This window comes from Aspergillus viridinutans, assembly GCF_018404265.1.
Source record: "Aspergillus viridinutans IFM 47045 DNA, scaffold_2, whole genome shotgun sequence".
NCBI lineage: Eukaryota > Fungi > Ascomycota > Eurotiomycetes > Eurotiales > Aspergillaceae > Aspergillus > Aspergillus viridinutans.
The window spans coordinates 2,502,274-2,514,520 of NW_025091218.1; the positions used below are offsets into that span (position 1 = coordinate 2,502,274).

At 53.6% G+C, this 12,247-nt stretch overlaps 6 protein-coding genes across 6 annotated transcripts; 3 read left to right on the top strand and 3 right to left on the bottom strand.

Annotated features, from left to right (window-relative positions):
• Positions 1-545: 545 nt before the first annotated feature.
• Aspvir_004376 (putative pyruvate carboxylase) lies at positions 546-2,495 on the bottom strand (the record flags this gene model as incomplete). The annotated part of the gene is made up of 1 exon (XM_043267604.1): positions 546-2,495. The coding sequence occupies one exon, from the start codon at positions 2,493-2,495 to the stop codon at positions 546-548; it is 1,950 nt and encodes a 649-aa protein (XP_043123539.1).
• A 162-nt stretch (positions 2,496-2,657) lies between these two features.
• Positions 2,658-4,449, top strand: Aspvir_004377 (acyl-CoA carboxylase subunit beta; the record flags this gene model as incomplete). Its single annotated transcript, XM_043267605.1, has 3 exons — positions 2,658-3,266; positions 3,322-3,904; positions 3,962-4,449. 3 exons carry the CDS (start codon positions 2,658-2,660, stop codon positions 4,447-4,449), a joined length of 1,680 nt encoding a protein of 559 aa, XP_043123540.1.
• A 627-nt stretch (positions 4,450-5,076) lies between these two features.
• Positions 5,077-5,721, bottom strand: Aspvir_004378 (uncharacterized protein; the record flags this gene model as incomplete). The annotated part of the gene is made up of 2 exons (XM_043267606.1): positions 5,077-5,407; positions 5,462-5,721. The coding sequence occupies 2 exons, from the start codon at positions 5,719-5,721 to the stop codon at positions 5,077-5,079; spliced, it is 591 nt and encodes a 196-aa protein (XP_043123541.1).
• A 1,837-nt stretch (positions 5,722-7,558) lies between these two features.
• On the bottom strand, positions 7,559-9,265 carry Aspvir_004379 (putative isochorismatase family hydrolase; the record flags this gene model as incomplete). Its single annotated transcript, XM_043267607.1, has 1 exon — positions 7,559-9,265. The coding sequence occupies one exon, from the start codon at positions 9,263-9,265 to the stop codon at positions 7,559-7,561; it is 1,707 nt and encodes a 568-aa protein (XP_043123542.1).
• A 391-nt stretch (positions 9,266-9,656) lies between these two features.
• Positions 9,657-10,547, top strand: Aspvir_004380 (uncharacterized protein; the record flags this gene model as incomplete). Its single annotated transcript, XM_043267608.1, has 1 exon — positions 9,657-10,547. The coding sequence occupies one exon, from the start codon at positions 9,657-9,659 to the stop codon at positions 10,545-10,547; it is 891 nt and encodes a 296-aa protein (XP_043123543.1).
• Positions 10,548-10,899: 352 nt separating this feature from the next.
• On the top strand, positions 10,900-11,776 carry Aspvir_004381 (class I SAM-dependent methyltransferase; the record flags this gene model as incomplete). The annotated part of the gene is made up of 2 exons (XM_043267609.1): positions 10,900-11,028; positions 11,090-11,776. 2 exons carry the CDS (start codon positions 10,900-10,902, stop codon positions 11,774-11,776), a joined length of 816 nt encoding a protein of 271 aa, XP_043123544.1.
• Between the last annotated feature and the right edge of the window lie 471 nt (positions 11,777-12,247).

Consider the following 12,247-nt stretch of genomic DNA (forward strand, 5'->3'; position numbering starts at 1 on the left):
TGGACTTAGGCAGCTATATCTAGAGTACATCCCCGCACTAAGCCAAGGAATGACTGGATAGCTTCACAAGGATATGCTTACCAGGCTGATAGCTAACTAGGGATACTGATGTGACTAGTCCTATGATGCAATATACCTGATCCTTTGATATAGATTAAAAGTGGAGAGAAAGATCAGGGATTCAAGGATCAGATCAGACTATACGAACTTATCTACTGGCCATTTCATGCAGTCTACTTTTAGATAGTAATAGTATGCCTTGGCATTCAAGTACTGAGTACATAGCCACAGAGAAGTTATATAACAGGCCTATGCCCAGAATGCATAGCTTAGTGTGCGGGAAATCAGATTGATGTCCATCCGACTTGATACATCATCGGGGACGATTTGGACGCCAAGCGCATCGTAGTCGTACTAAATGTCCAGGTACAATTATTCAACCCTGATACAGTGGAGATCGAGAATGGAACGATCGGATGGCTACCTCTAGGTTTAAGCTCAATGGATTGATCTCTATTATCTATGTCCAGGACACTAACCTACCATCAGAGCTTCCCCTTCTCAGGAACAGCTACTGAGAGAGCATCAAGTTCAAGTTCAACAAGCAACATCCCCTCGACTACATCGTCCTCCCCGTCCTGAACCCCAAACACCCACTTTGCGCGTCCCGCGCGCGGACTCCGCACCTCCAGCTCCATCTTCATCTGCTTGACAAACGCAACAACCTGGTCCTTGGCAATGGTCTCGCCACGCCGAACCAGCACCTCGATCAGCTTCCCCGACAGCGGCAGCACGATATGCCGCGGGTTGGACGGGTCGCCGCGGCGATGGCCCGAGACGAGGGCGCTGGCTGCTGTGTTTGCGCCTGTGGCTGCGAGGTGTAGTTTGTATGGAGTGGAGGCCGCGGGCGTGGTGTACTCTATCTCGGCGGTTAGGGAGGAGGGGAAGTCATTGCGGAGTACGCGGGAGAGACGTAGGTGGTGCCGGGTTTCGGGCTGGTCTTTTGAGGTCGGGGTTGAGGTTGAGGTTAGCGGGGAGAGGGAGATGCTCCATGCGTCGCCGCGGCGGAAGAGGAGCGAGGATGTTGGCAGCTGCAGCGCCGGTTTGGACGGTTGGTGCGACGAAGGAAGAGACGCAGAGATGCGTTCACCTGTTCCCAGGACAGACGGGAGATTCCTCTCCAGCCACTGCGTGTCCACCCTCCCCGCTAGAAAGTCCTCGGTTGCGACAATCCCTCGGAGGAGGGCGAGGTTCGTCCTGACGCCTTCGACGCGGGTGTCGCTCAGCACGCGCCGCGCCTTCCGTACAGCGGACTCCCAGCTGGAGGCTGTGACGATGATTTTCGCGAGGAGGTTGTCAAAGTCCGAGGCTACAGTTACTGGAGGCGCGAGGTGTGTGTCGACGCGGACGCCGTGGCCGGGTGGCACGAAGAAGTCGGTGATTTTGCCGATGCTCAGCGCGAAGTTGGCGCTGGGGTCTTCGGCGCAGAGACGGAGCTGGATGGATCGTGCTGAGGGTCTCGGCACAGGCTCCGTCAGGATTTCCTGGAGAGATTCTCCCCGCGCTAACCGCAGCTGCGCCTGCACAAGGTCAACCCCTGTCACTGCCTCGGTGATGGTGTGCTCGACCTGCAGTCGGGGGTTGATCTCGAGGAAGTAGAATTCGGGCGTGGTCTCGCTGACGAGGAACTCGAACGTGCCGAGTGATCGGTAGCGAATGGTGCGGGCGATGCGCAGCGCCGCCTCGATCACTTTTTCTATGATAGACCGGTCCAGAAGGGACGGGGCACACTCGACAATCTTCTGAAACCGCCGCTGCACACTGCAGTCTCGTTCGTGCAGGTGATGGACGGTCCCTGTCCCGTCGCCGAGGACCTGCACCTCGACGTGGTGGAAGCCGTCCACGGCGGCCTTTTCGACAAAGACGGTCTGCGAGGGGGATTCGCTCCGGGCTCTGGCCACTAGATTTGCCAGCTCGGATGCTTGGTGCCGGTGGATCAGCCGGATTCCCCGTCCGCCTCCCCCGTCCACTGCTTTGATCATAACGGGGTACCCGACTTTCTCGACGAACGCGCGGATCTCGTCGAGAGATTGCGCGGAGTGAGACGGGAGGGCTGGTACCCCGCAGGACGCAGCGAGCGCTTTGGCTTGCAGTTTATCGCCTGTTCGCTCGAGGATTTCAGCCCCCGGCCCGATGACAGTCACGCCGATTTGGTGCATGCGGCGGGCGAACTCGGCGGATTCGCTGAGGAAGCCGTACCCTGGGTGGACGGTGTCAATGGCATGTTCTTGGCAGATCTGCGCAAGCAAGGATATATTGAGGTAGGAGGCTGCAGAAGGGAGCGAGACGGTCTCGTCTGGGTAACCGAGGAGACAGTGCGATGTGTCGTTCGGGGTCGACAGGGCGACAGTTTGGATCGGGGGTGAAAGCTCGCGGGCAGCTTGCAAGATGCGCACTGCAATCTCGCCTCTGTTGGCTATCAGGAGTTTTTTCATTATGGATTGATGCATCGATTGGTGGTGTCCTGTACATCCAAGTCTAGATATAGATATGGGGAATGATGCGGGGAACCGAGAGCCGAGGTTCCCCGCATTCTTATATACAATCCAGCATCTTGCAGAGTATCAATATATTCAAGCATTGAAAGAATCTACAAAATGAAAGACGACACAGCCGCCAAACGTCTCAATCAACTCTCCTCCCACTTATCAGCAGCCAAACTGCCGGCAGACTACTCCGACGTCCTCTCCACCATCAACACCCTCAAAGAAATCGCCGCAACCCCCAACCCCTCTCACCGCGGCTACGCACGCCAAAAACAAGCAGGCAAGCTCTGGGTCCGCGAGCGCATCACCCAACTCCTCGACCCCAATTCCTTTGAAGAAATCGGCTCCGTCTCCGGCACCGTCACCTGGAAACCCACAGGTCCCACCACCGAAGTTCCCGAGTCCTTCACGCCGAGCAACAATGTCCAAGGCTTCGGGAAGCTCAAAGGCCGGCGCGTCCTCCTCACAGCCGACGACTTTAGCATCCGCAGCGGACACGCAGACGGCTCAACGGCCGACAGGACAATCTACGCGGAGAAGCTAGCCATCGCGCTCAAACTGCCCGTCATCAAGCTCGTCGACGGCAGCTCCGGCGGCGGCAGCGTGACCACCATCCGCAAAGGAGGGTGGAGCTATCTCCCCTACGTGCGCATGTACGCGCAGGTCGTCGAGCAGCTGAACAAGGGCATTCCGAATCTGGGGGCCGTCGTTGGACCCGCTGTACCTCCCCCCCTTCCCTTTCTGCATGTGCTTCGGGCTGAACTAATGATGATAGATTGGTCTCGGCGCAGCGCGCGTCGTCTCGTGCCATTTCTCCGTCATGGCGGCGGATATAGGCGCGCTGTTCAATGCCGGCCCGGAGGTCGTCGCCAACGCCACCTTCGAGGAAGGACTGGACTTTCAGGACCTGGGCGGGCCCATGGTACACTGCACCAACGGGACGATCGACAACCTTGCCGCCAATGAAGCGGACTGCTTCGAGCAGTTGCGGACAGTGCTCGGGTTCCTGCCTAACCATGGTGGCGAGGCGCCTCCCGTCGTGAAGTGCGAGGACCCAGTGGACAGAGAGGACGTCACGTTGCGGGGTGTGATCCCTCGCCGTGCGGCGAGGATGTACAACCCCTACACGATCATCCGGAGTGTGGTGGACGCGGGCTCGTGGTTTGAGATCGGGGGTTTATGGGGCCGCACGGCGATTGGGGGGCTGGCGAGACTGGGTGGGCGGCCGGTGGGGATCATCGCGAATAACTGCGAGGTGAACGGGGGTGCGCTGGATGCGGCCGGGAGCCAGAAGCTGGCGCGGCTGCTGAAGCTGTGCGATGTGATGAATCTGCCGATTGTGCAGTTCGTCGACGTCCGTATGTTGTCCCCTTGGAACGGCAACAAAAGTGACGATGCTAAGTGCTAATGTGTAGCTGGATATGCGATTGGGACCGTCGCCGAACGCAACGCCACGATGCGCTGGGGCGTCGAGCTGGCCAAAACCTACTTTGCCACGACGACTCCTATCTTCAACGTGATTACAAGGCGTGCGTATGGCGTCGCAGGCGGGATCATGCTCGGTGCGCGGGACCCCGTTGTTCAGGTTGCCTGGCCGTCCGGGCAGTGGGGGTCTCTGCCGCTGGACGGGGGAATCGAGGTGGGCCATCGCCAGGAACTGCGAGAGGCTGAGCAACGGGGTGGGAAAGAGGGCAAGGCTGCACGGTATAAGGAGTTGGAGGAGGAATATCTGCGGCTGATGAATCCCGTGCGGACGGCCAATGCGTTTGGGGTGCAGGAGATTGTCGATCCCAAGGATACAAGGAAGATCTGCTGCGGGTGGGTCAGACATGTGTACGAAGTGCTGATGGCTGAGCGGTTAGCTTTGAGGAACTGTGGGAAGATCCAGCCTGTTTTTTCATAATAGTCAACTTAAGCCTGGTGGGTGGATAACATACAGAACGGCATGAATGTCACTGTATACGCACATCTAGTACTGTACAGTTCAAGGACCTAGTTTATCTACCTAGCCTAACGAACTTACCAGACCGGCAATTATTTGTGAACCTCTATCTATTAGCTCACATCATTCTGTCGTCTTCAACAGGTCTTACCCAGGCCCCAGGTACTTTGTGACCAAAATCAGAAGCTCAAGACTGTACAGAGCAAGAGATCTGGCATATAGTTAGTCTTGGAGACCCTGTATGAGCAGCTATATGATGTTCGTTTGCTTTTAAACTATGTCAATAAGCCAGAGATTTGGGATACCTGCGATGGGTTTGCTACAATATACCATCTTATCCTATGCACTCATAAAGACATTACTCCTTTATTAATACACTAGACCGCTGCGCGCTGAGCATTCTTCCAGACCCATTCCCAGAGGTTGGTGCCTAGAGTAAAGGACATCTACTTGATTACCACTACAGTGACAATGAAAGGATCTGAAGGACACTGATTATGTTAACACTGATGCTTGACTAGCAATATGTATTACCATGGCCTGGACCATATTTGTCTCCAGAGTCGAGACACCCAGAGTGCCTGGGTATCAGCACTTGTCAGATCTAGAGTTGGTAGCCATGGTGCAAAAGTCCAGACCAGGGTGGTAATTCATATATCCCCAGTATGGGTCGCGCCATAGGTTTGTGACAAACCTCGTGGTCCCCGGAACATACCAGCCACACCTGTTTGTGATACTCTGGAGGCTCCTAGTGAGACGATCAGCGCTGGCCTCCGCTTGTGCATTAACTTTATTGCAGGCGAATGCCACCACGCTGCCGCTGATCGAATACCACGCCAGATTCGGTCCTATCTGAACCGTTCGCGAGCCGAACTGGTTCTTCAGGGCCTGCACCGCCGCGTCGCAGTCACCATGATTCCTACATTGAAGCACTTAGAATAGCTGAAAGTACGGGATAGACTTGGCCACTTACATGGTCACACCACAGCCGCACCACCAAGCACTGAAACTAGGTTCTGGTCCCGTTGCCATCTCGACATGGGCTGCTTCGGAGTGTTCGGAGTCTGTCACCGAGACGACGTCCTCTGGGAGGAGAGGCTCGTGGACTTCGACACCGTTCTCATCGATATAGGCCTTATAAACCCCGTCCGTCAGTCCCTCGGGAATCTTGAAGGAGGTGGCCAGCTTTGCAGAAGCGGCAAGGGCAAGAAGGACAAGCTGAGTTGCGCGCATTTTGGATGGATTTCAGAATATTGAACTTTAGATAACTCACAGGGCACTGGATAGAGGGATGCTCTCGAGTAGTTGTCTAGATAGAACTTCTTTGCGTATGGAAGAGAGCCTTCTTATACCCCAGCCCATTGACTGCCATTGACTGCCACCGAGTGCGTCGGCAAACTCCTGGAGCCTTGGACAAGACTAGCAATATCCTATTTAGGTAACTACCAGAGGACAAGGTAAGCGACTGGTCCAATTCTCCCAGTGTCTCACGATAGTACAAGATGGCACAATGAACCTGCAGTAGACTGCGAGATATATTAGGTAGGATGTAACGCTAACCGCTACACTACCAGCCTTTCTATCCCTTAATATCTTGGAAATCTTAGGATCACGTACGCCACTGAGGAGACACAATATTCCAAGAGCTAGCGGTGCCCGAACGGACGGTCGAGGAAGGCTAATCTGGAATAATTCATGGAGGGAAAGAGACTATGCATATCCCGTCATATTGGACTATGGCCATGTGCCAGATGGGAGGAGAGTAGATCTACAAGGATCAGTATACATTAGAACTTGAATTCAAGTTTCAACAAGACGAGTCCGTCGGACAATGCGGTAGACTTTCCTATCATATTCGGCTTAAGAGACCCGAAAGGTACCAACCATAAGCACAATCTCAATTTACTTTTATATTGAGTTTATATTAAGGCTCCTTAGATGAAGGCACATAGGATGAACAATTACAATTGTATCTTAAATACCTCAAATGCTTGAGTGTAGGGAGCTATGATTGGGCCACATTGGACCTGCTAGACTTCACAAAGACCCCCAAGGCCGTACTAAGGCAGATAAGGTAACTCGACGATTAACCCCAGTGGAGAGTCATGAAACTATGGCGTCGCTAGGAAGGCTAGGCCGCTAGGGAGCGCTGTTAGCGCCAATACAGTCCCATAGGCGAGACACCATTTCCCTTCTACACGTGCGGCGACTTCATAAATTTCACACCTCCAACATTTTCCGGTGCAGTCAGAACATGGCAAGCAAACGATTCCATGTCCTGGGCCTCCTGGTCACTGGACACTGGACAAAGTTGGTGTCCCTTTTTCAAAGTCGGCCGGCCGTTTCCGAGGTTAACCATGCTTGCAGCACTAACTGCGACAGGCGCAGTAGCAGCAGGCAGTAGTCTCCCTAATCCTTGATTAGCGCTGGCTGAGCGTATCCTTCCAGCCAATTACTTATCCTCGAAGCGCATGGGTTGAATGCAGGCATTACATGATCGTTGCGTACCTGCTTCATACTCCGCAGTGATGACTTGGGGAAAGAGAAGGGGAATATCTTCATTTGCATCGAATTCAATCCCCTCGTAGATACCACGACGCCATGCCATAGTGAATCAACTGGGGATATCTTAACCCTAATCTTATGCGGAAAGTCAATCAATCCCTTTGCCAATCGAAAATCATCCACTCGGGGGATGTGACTTGGCCTCCATACCTACATGGATGGTTGACTAGCTTGGGAGTTGGGACTGACTCGATTGTGTCCAAAAATGTTCGAGATTCATGCCTGGCGACATGGGTTATGACAGGGGGAGTTGGGACAGAGTCAGTCCGATAAGGCACTGTCGCACTGAATTACCGGGGCCACCATGTTGTGATCATTCTCCCAAGCCACCTCTATGAGTGACCTACGGCTGGATTAGACTATGGTAAGGCTTGGTCAATGAGCTGTTTAGTGATATAGAGGCCATAGGCATAGGCCTATAGAATAATATAGGTAGTGTAGTCCGTAAGCTGGGCTAAGGCCTTAGCAAATACACGCATCCTAGATGCTTCCTCTAGAGACTCGTCTAAGCCTTCATCCCAAACAAGGCAGCCGCCTTCATAACACGGGCCCCATACACTTTCTCCATGAACCTCAAATGGTCACTCTGATCCGAATGCAAAGCAGCGGTACAGTCCTCAACAACCGTGACCCACAACCCCTTTTGGAAGGCCGTCCGAGCCGTGGCATCAACACAGACATCACTGTACAACCCCGCCAGCATCAGATGCTCGAACCCCTGTTTGGCGATGTACTCGGAGAACTCGGGAACCAGGAAAGGATCGAACAAGGCATTCTTATTAAAGACCTGCTCGCCAGGCTCAGGGGTGACGCCCGGGCCGAGCTCCGCTCCCCAGGTGCCCTCGACGCATCTCTCCGTTTTCCCTAGGAGTGAATTCCGGTACTTCCAGCTGGGGCCTTGGAAGCTGGTGTTCCCCAGGAAGCGAACAAAGATGACTTGGCTTCCCCTGCTGCGGGCACATTGTATGAGCCGTGGAATCGTGTTGGAGAGTTCCGACACAGCCGGACTGGGTGCGTTTGAGAGGAAGTCGTTCTGGTAGTCCACTAGTACGACGGCGGTCTTTTTCCCTATCCAGGCGTTGGTTGGCTGGGAGGCTGCGTCTTCGCGGATAGGAGGAGTCTCGGGAGCCATAGGATCATTAATTGCATACAGGAAATGCTCAACGACCGCATCCGTGCTGCACGAGCCGCCCTGGTCAGGAGTGGTCAGCCGTCTCATGAGAAGACTTTCAATAGCCTTTTCCGTGTGGCGTTGAAACCCCGCGCCAGGGCATCCTCCATGCCGTTCCAGAATGGCAGCCGCGGCGCGGATGGTAGCAAAAGGATTGACGAGGCCCTGGCCGGCGATGGCGTCCGCAGAGCCATGCACCGTCTGGTACTCGCTGAGGTGATGCAGGCCGGGGCTCAAGTACACATTCTCCGCGTACATAGTTTCGATGGTGGCGTTGCCGAACCATTTCAGGAAAACGGGCTGGATGATGTCGGCGTATTCGTTGCCCGCAATGATGATCCGGCGGCCGTGGACACCCGAGGCCATTAGATTCCTGTTCATGGTGTCCGGCTGGATGAAGTCGACATCGATGCCAAAGCGGGAGGTCCAGTGTGGTGCCCAAGCTTGGAAGACTCCGTCGAAGAGGTGGAACTTGTAGACCAGCGTGACGGATTTGGGGACATTGTGCTCGCCCCACTCCTCCGCGGCTCTTTGCAGAGCATATGCCAGGATTTGGTCAAAGGTGGAGCGCCTGAAGGGGCTAGTTCGTGTGATGCTGTGGCTGTCGTCGTGATATTCATTGACACCAGCGTAGAACCCCTGAGCTTCGTCACGAACGAAGAGCAGGGCATTCGAGTTGCCCAGGTCAAAGTGCTCAATTTTGACGGCATTCAGTTGATCCCGGACAAGGTAGAGAGACTGCGCGTGGATAGCCGTGCGAAATATTGCAGCAATACCGTTGGCTGCAGCTGTCTCGCAAAAATTACGGTAGTCTTCTGCATCTTGACTCGTTTCGTCCGCGATGTGTTTGACCAGGTCTTTCTCGACTCCGGAAACAGTGAGCGTATGGTACGAATGGTATATCCGGGATGCTTCAATGAATTCAACATTTAGAGGGTGCTTGCTTGCTAGCGCTTGGATAACCTTCTTGAAGACCGCAATAAGCTCCTGGCCTGTGCCATGACCAATGGCTAGCCCAAGTCGTAGGTTCTTGATCGTCATGATGAGAGTGTAGTCAAGTGAACTTTGGGTGTATACATCTAGCAAGCTGAAGTAAGGTGGTAATATTTATATAGCACTTCAAGTTTGCTTCAGGACAACCAGGTTAATACTACATGCATTAGCTCACTCTGCCCACATACAAATGCAATCTCTTCGTTTATTATTGCCCAATGTGTTTACAGTCGTGGCGTTGTGAATGTGTGCTGAAGTTTATCTGTCATAGATCATAGGAGCTGAACATCTTCAGCTGGGTTAATCATACTTTAGTTAGCCGTATTAGACTAAGGTTTCACTAGACCCACGGGATATGTATATAATGGCATGATACGAGGTGGTTCCTTTTGCTGTGAAGATAGAATACCCCCAAGCGTTTTCCTATATACCAAACAACATGACCAAAATCGACAACAGCACCATCAACTCCGGGTTCAACGTGGGAAACGAGCTCGAATACATGCTAGACCGAAGCTACACCGCGGCATCCAGACTAAACTATCAATTCTACCTCTGGAAAGACACCCTCCAATTCAACCTCCACCCGTCGATCCAGCTGCCAAAGAGTGATTCCACTCCCATCCGGATTGCGGACCTTGCCACGGGCACAGGCATCTGGCTCCTGGACCTCCTCCGCGATCCTGCAGTGACGCAGCACACGTCAATCCGGCTGGATGGCTTCGACATCGACCTGGCAAACGCCCCTCCACGCGAATGGCTCCCGCCACCAGTCACGCTCCGCCAGCTGAACCTCTTCGATAACATCCCCCGCGACCTCCGCGGCAAATACGACGTGGTGCACCTCCGCCTGCTAGTCCTCGTCGTGCAGAACAGTGACCCCCTCCCGATTATCCACAAGGCGCACCAGATGCTCAAGCCCGGCGGCTACATCCAGTGGGACGACCTGAACTACCCGGACAGCGAGATAGTCAAAGGCAATAATAGCATGGGTGACGTGGCCACTCCGGCGCACGACGCCTTTCTTCGATTCGCACAGTCAAATGGCCGCAATGACTGGGTTCTAGATCTCCCGCATCATTTGATGTCGCGCCATGGGGGGTTTGAGGATGCGCATTTAGACAACTATACAGACCGGCCGGAGCTGCGCAAGGCGAATGGGGACCAGTACATTCTGGTCATGGAGGAGTTTTCAGCTCGCCTCAAATGCGTCGGGAAAGCCGAGGATGCACGTAATATTGATCTGATGATTAGGGGGTTGGCGGAGGAGGCGAGATTGGGGGTTGGGTTGTCGATGCCGAGGGCTGTGTGTGTTGCCCGGAAGAAGTAGACTCCGTCAATGTCATACAGTGCTACATTATTGGCCAGGGAATGATATCCAGACGTAGATGAGAAGGATGCGCATAATTGTGACTAAGAATGCATTCTGTATCAGTGGTTAGATATGATTAGCTGCTGTTATTGTACTACTGCATGCAGGAGAAGGGTAGGACACGACAGAATAGGATCTATCATAAACGATGATGTGACAAATCTAATCATGAAGGAACTGGTCTGTCTCTACTATTTCCTCCCTTGAACATGGCAATGATGGCATCTCTTTCACCTCACCAATGTCCATTTAAACCCCTCGACGCGGTCAATCGCTGTAGAATCCGTCGCAATACGGCCAACAGCTGAAGATGTCCATCGACACATCTGTTTGGTACAAAAATGACATTGGGCCCCGGCTCAGCGCATCAATGCAACAGATCTTGGAAGGATGGAGCAACATTCCCAACAATGAGCTGCAGCGTCATCTCCATGCAGTGGTGAGTTGTTCCCATCGGTGGCGGCGATAAAACTGAATCTGAAGCTGAAACCTCCCCTCAGCGCGACAAAGCATGGCAATACGGTGAATATCCCTGTATTGGCCAGTGGATGTTTCTCATGCCGGGGATCGCCGCGTTCCCTCAATTCCAGCAAGTGGTCGAGTTCGCGCGTCGGGGAGCTACCGTGCTGGATCTGGGGTGCGGCCTCGGCCAGAACCTTCGACTGCTGGCAGCTTCTGGGACTCCTTCCAATCGAATGTGGGCGCTTGATCTGAGTCCGCAGTTGTGGCGTTTGGGGTACGAGCTCTATCGAGATCGCGATCGATTGTCCGCAACGTTTATTCCGGGCAATTTTCTACACGAGGATGACTGTCTCGGTCTACAGGAGCTGTACGGCGAGGTGGATATCATGATTTCTGGGCAGTTCCTTCATCTCTTCTCTTGGGAGGGGCAGAAACAGGCAGGCAGGCGCATCATGGCCCTGTCCAAGCTTGGGACAGTCGTGATTGGATATCAGCAGTCACGGCGCCGAGCCCGGGAGTATATTCGGCCATGGGGGATGATGTTCTTCCACAACCTCGAGAGTTTCCTGCAGATGTGGCGAGAAATTTCCCAAGAGACGAACAGTGAGTGGAAGGTCGAAGTAACGGAGGTGGACTTGAAGGAATGGGGGATGGAAGCCGAGGACACTGAATGGATGCCAGCAGATCACCAGGGGCTTAACTTCTTTCTCACTCGAGTGCATTAGACTTTATCTTGTCAGTCGTGGCGATGCATAAGTGCAATAGTGGCAAGAGGCTGCTCTGAAGGATGTCACTAAAGGGGCGCAGTCAGCCAGCCCATGATTATTTTCCAGCTAATCATAGTACAGAAGGAGCGGGGTTGGTACATTCACTTCTTGCAGTGTAAATAGTTACTAGTCACTTCCATACAAGTCTCTAGCCTCATTAAGAAGACGACGGTAACTATGGCTATTTCTGTGTAATAGCCGGAACAGCCTAGGGTGACCCATGCAGCCATGCTCAGAACTCCAAGGCTGGTCCAGGTTGCAGACGCTTGGCCAAGCGCTATTACGGCTTGCTCTTTATAGATATAAATTACCACCCTGGTCTGTGTCCACGCCAATCTCACGATCTGCGGTTCGGGCCTTGTGGATGAGATGTCGAGGTGGCTGGGTCGATTGGATTGTGTCGAAGGCTTAGTCGATGGAGTTGTCCGG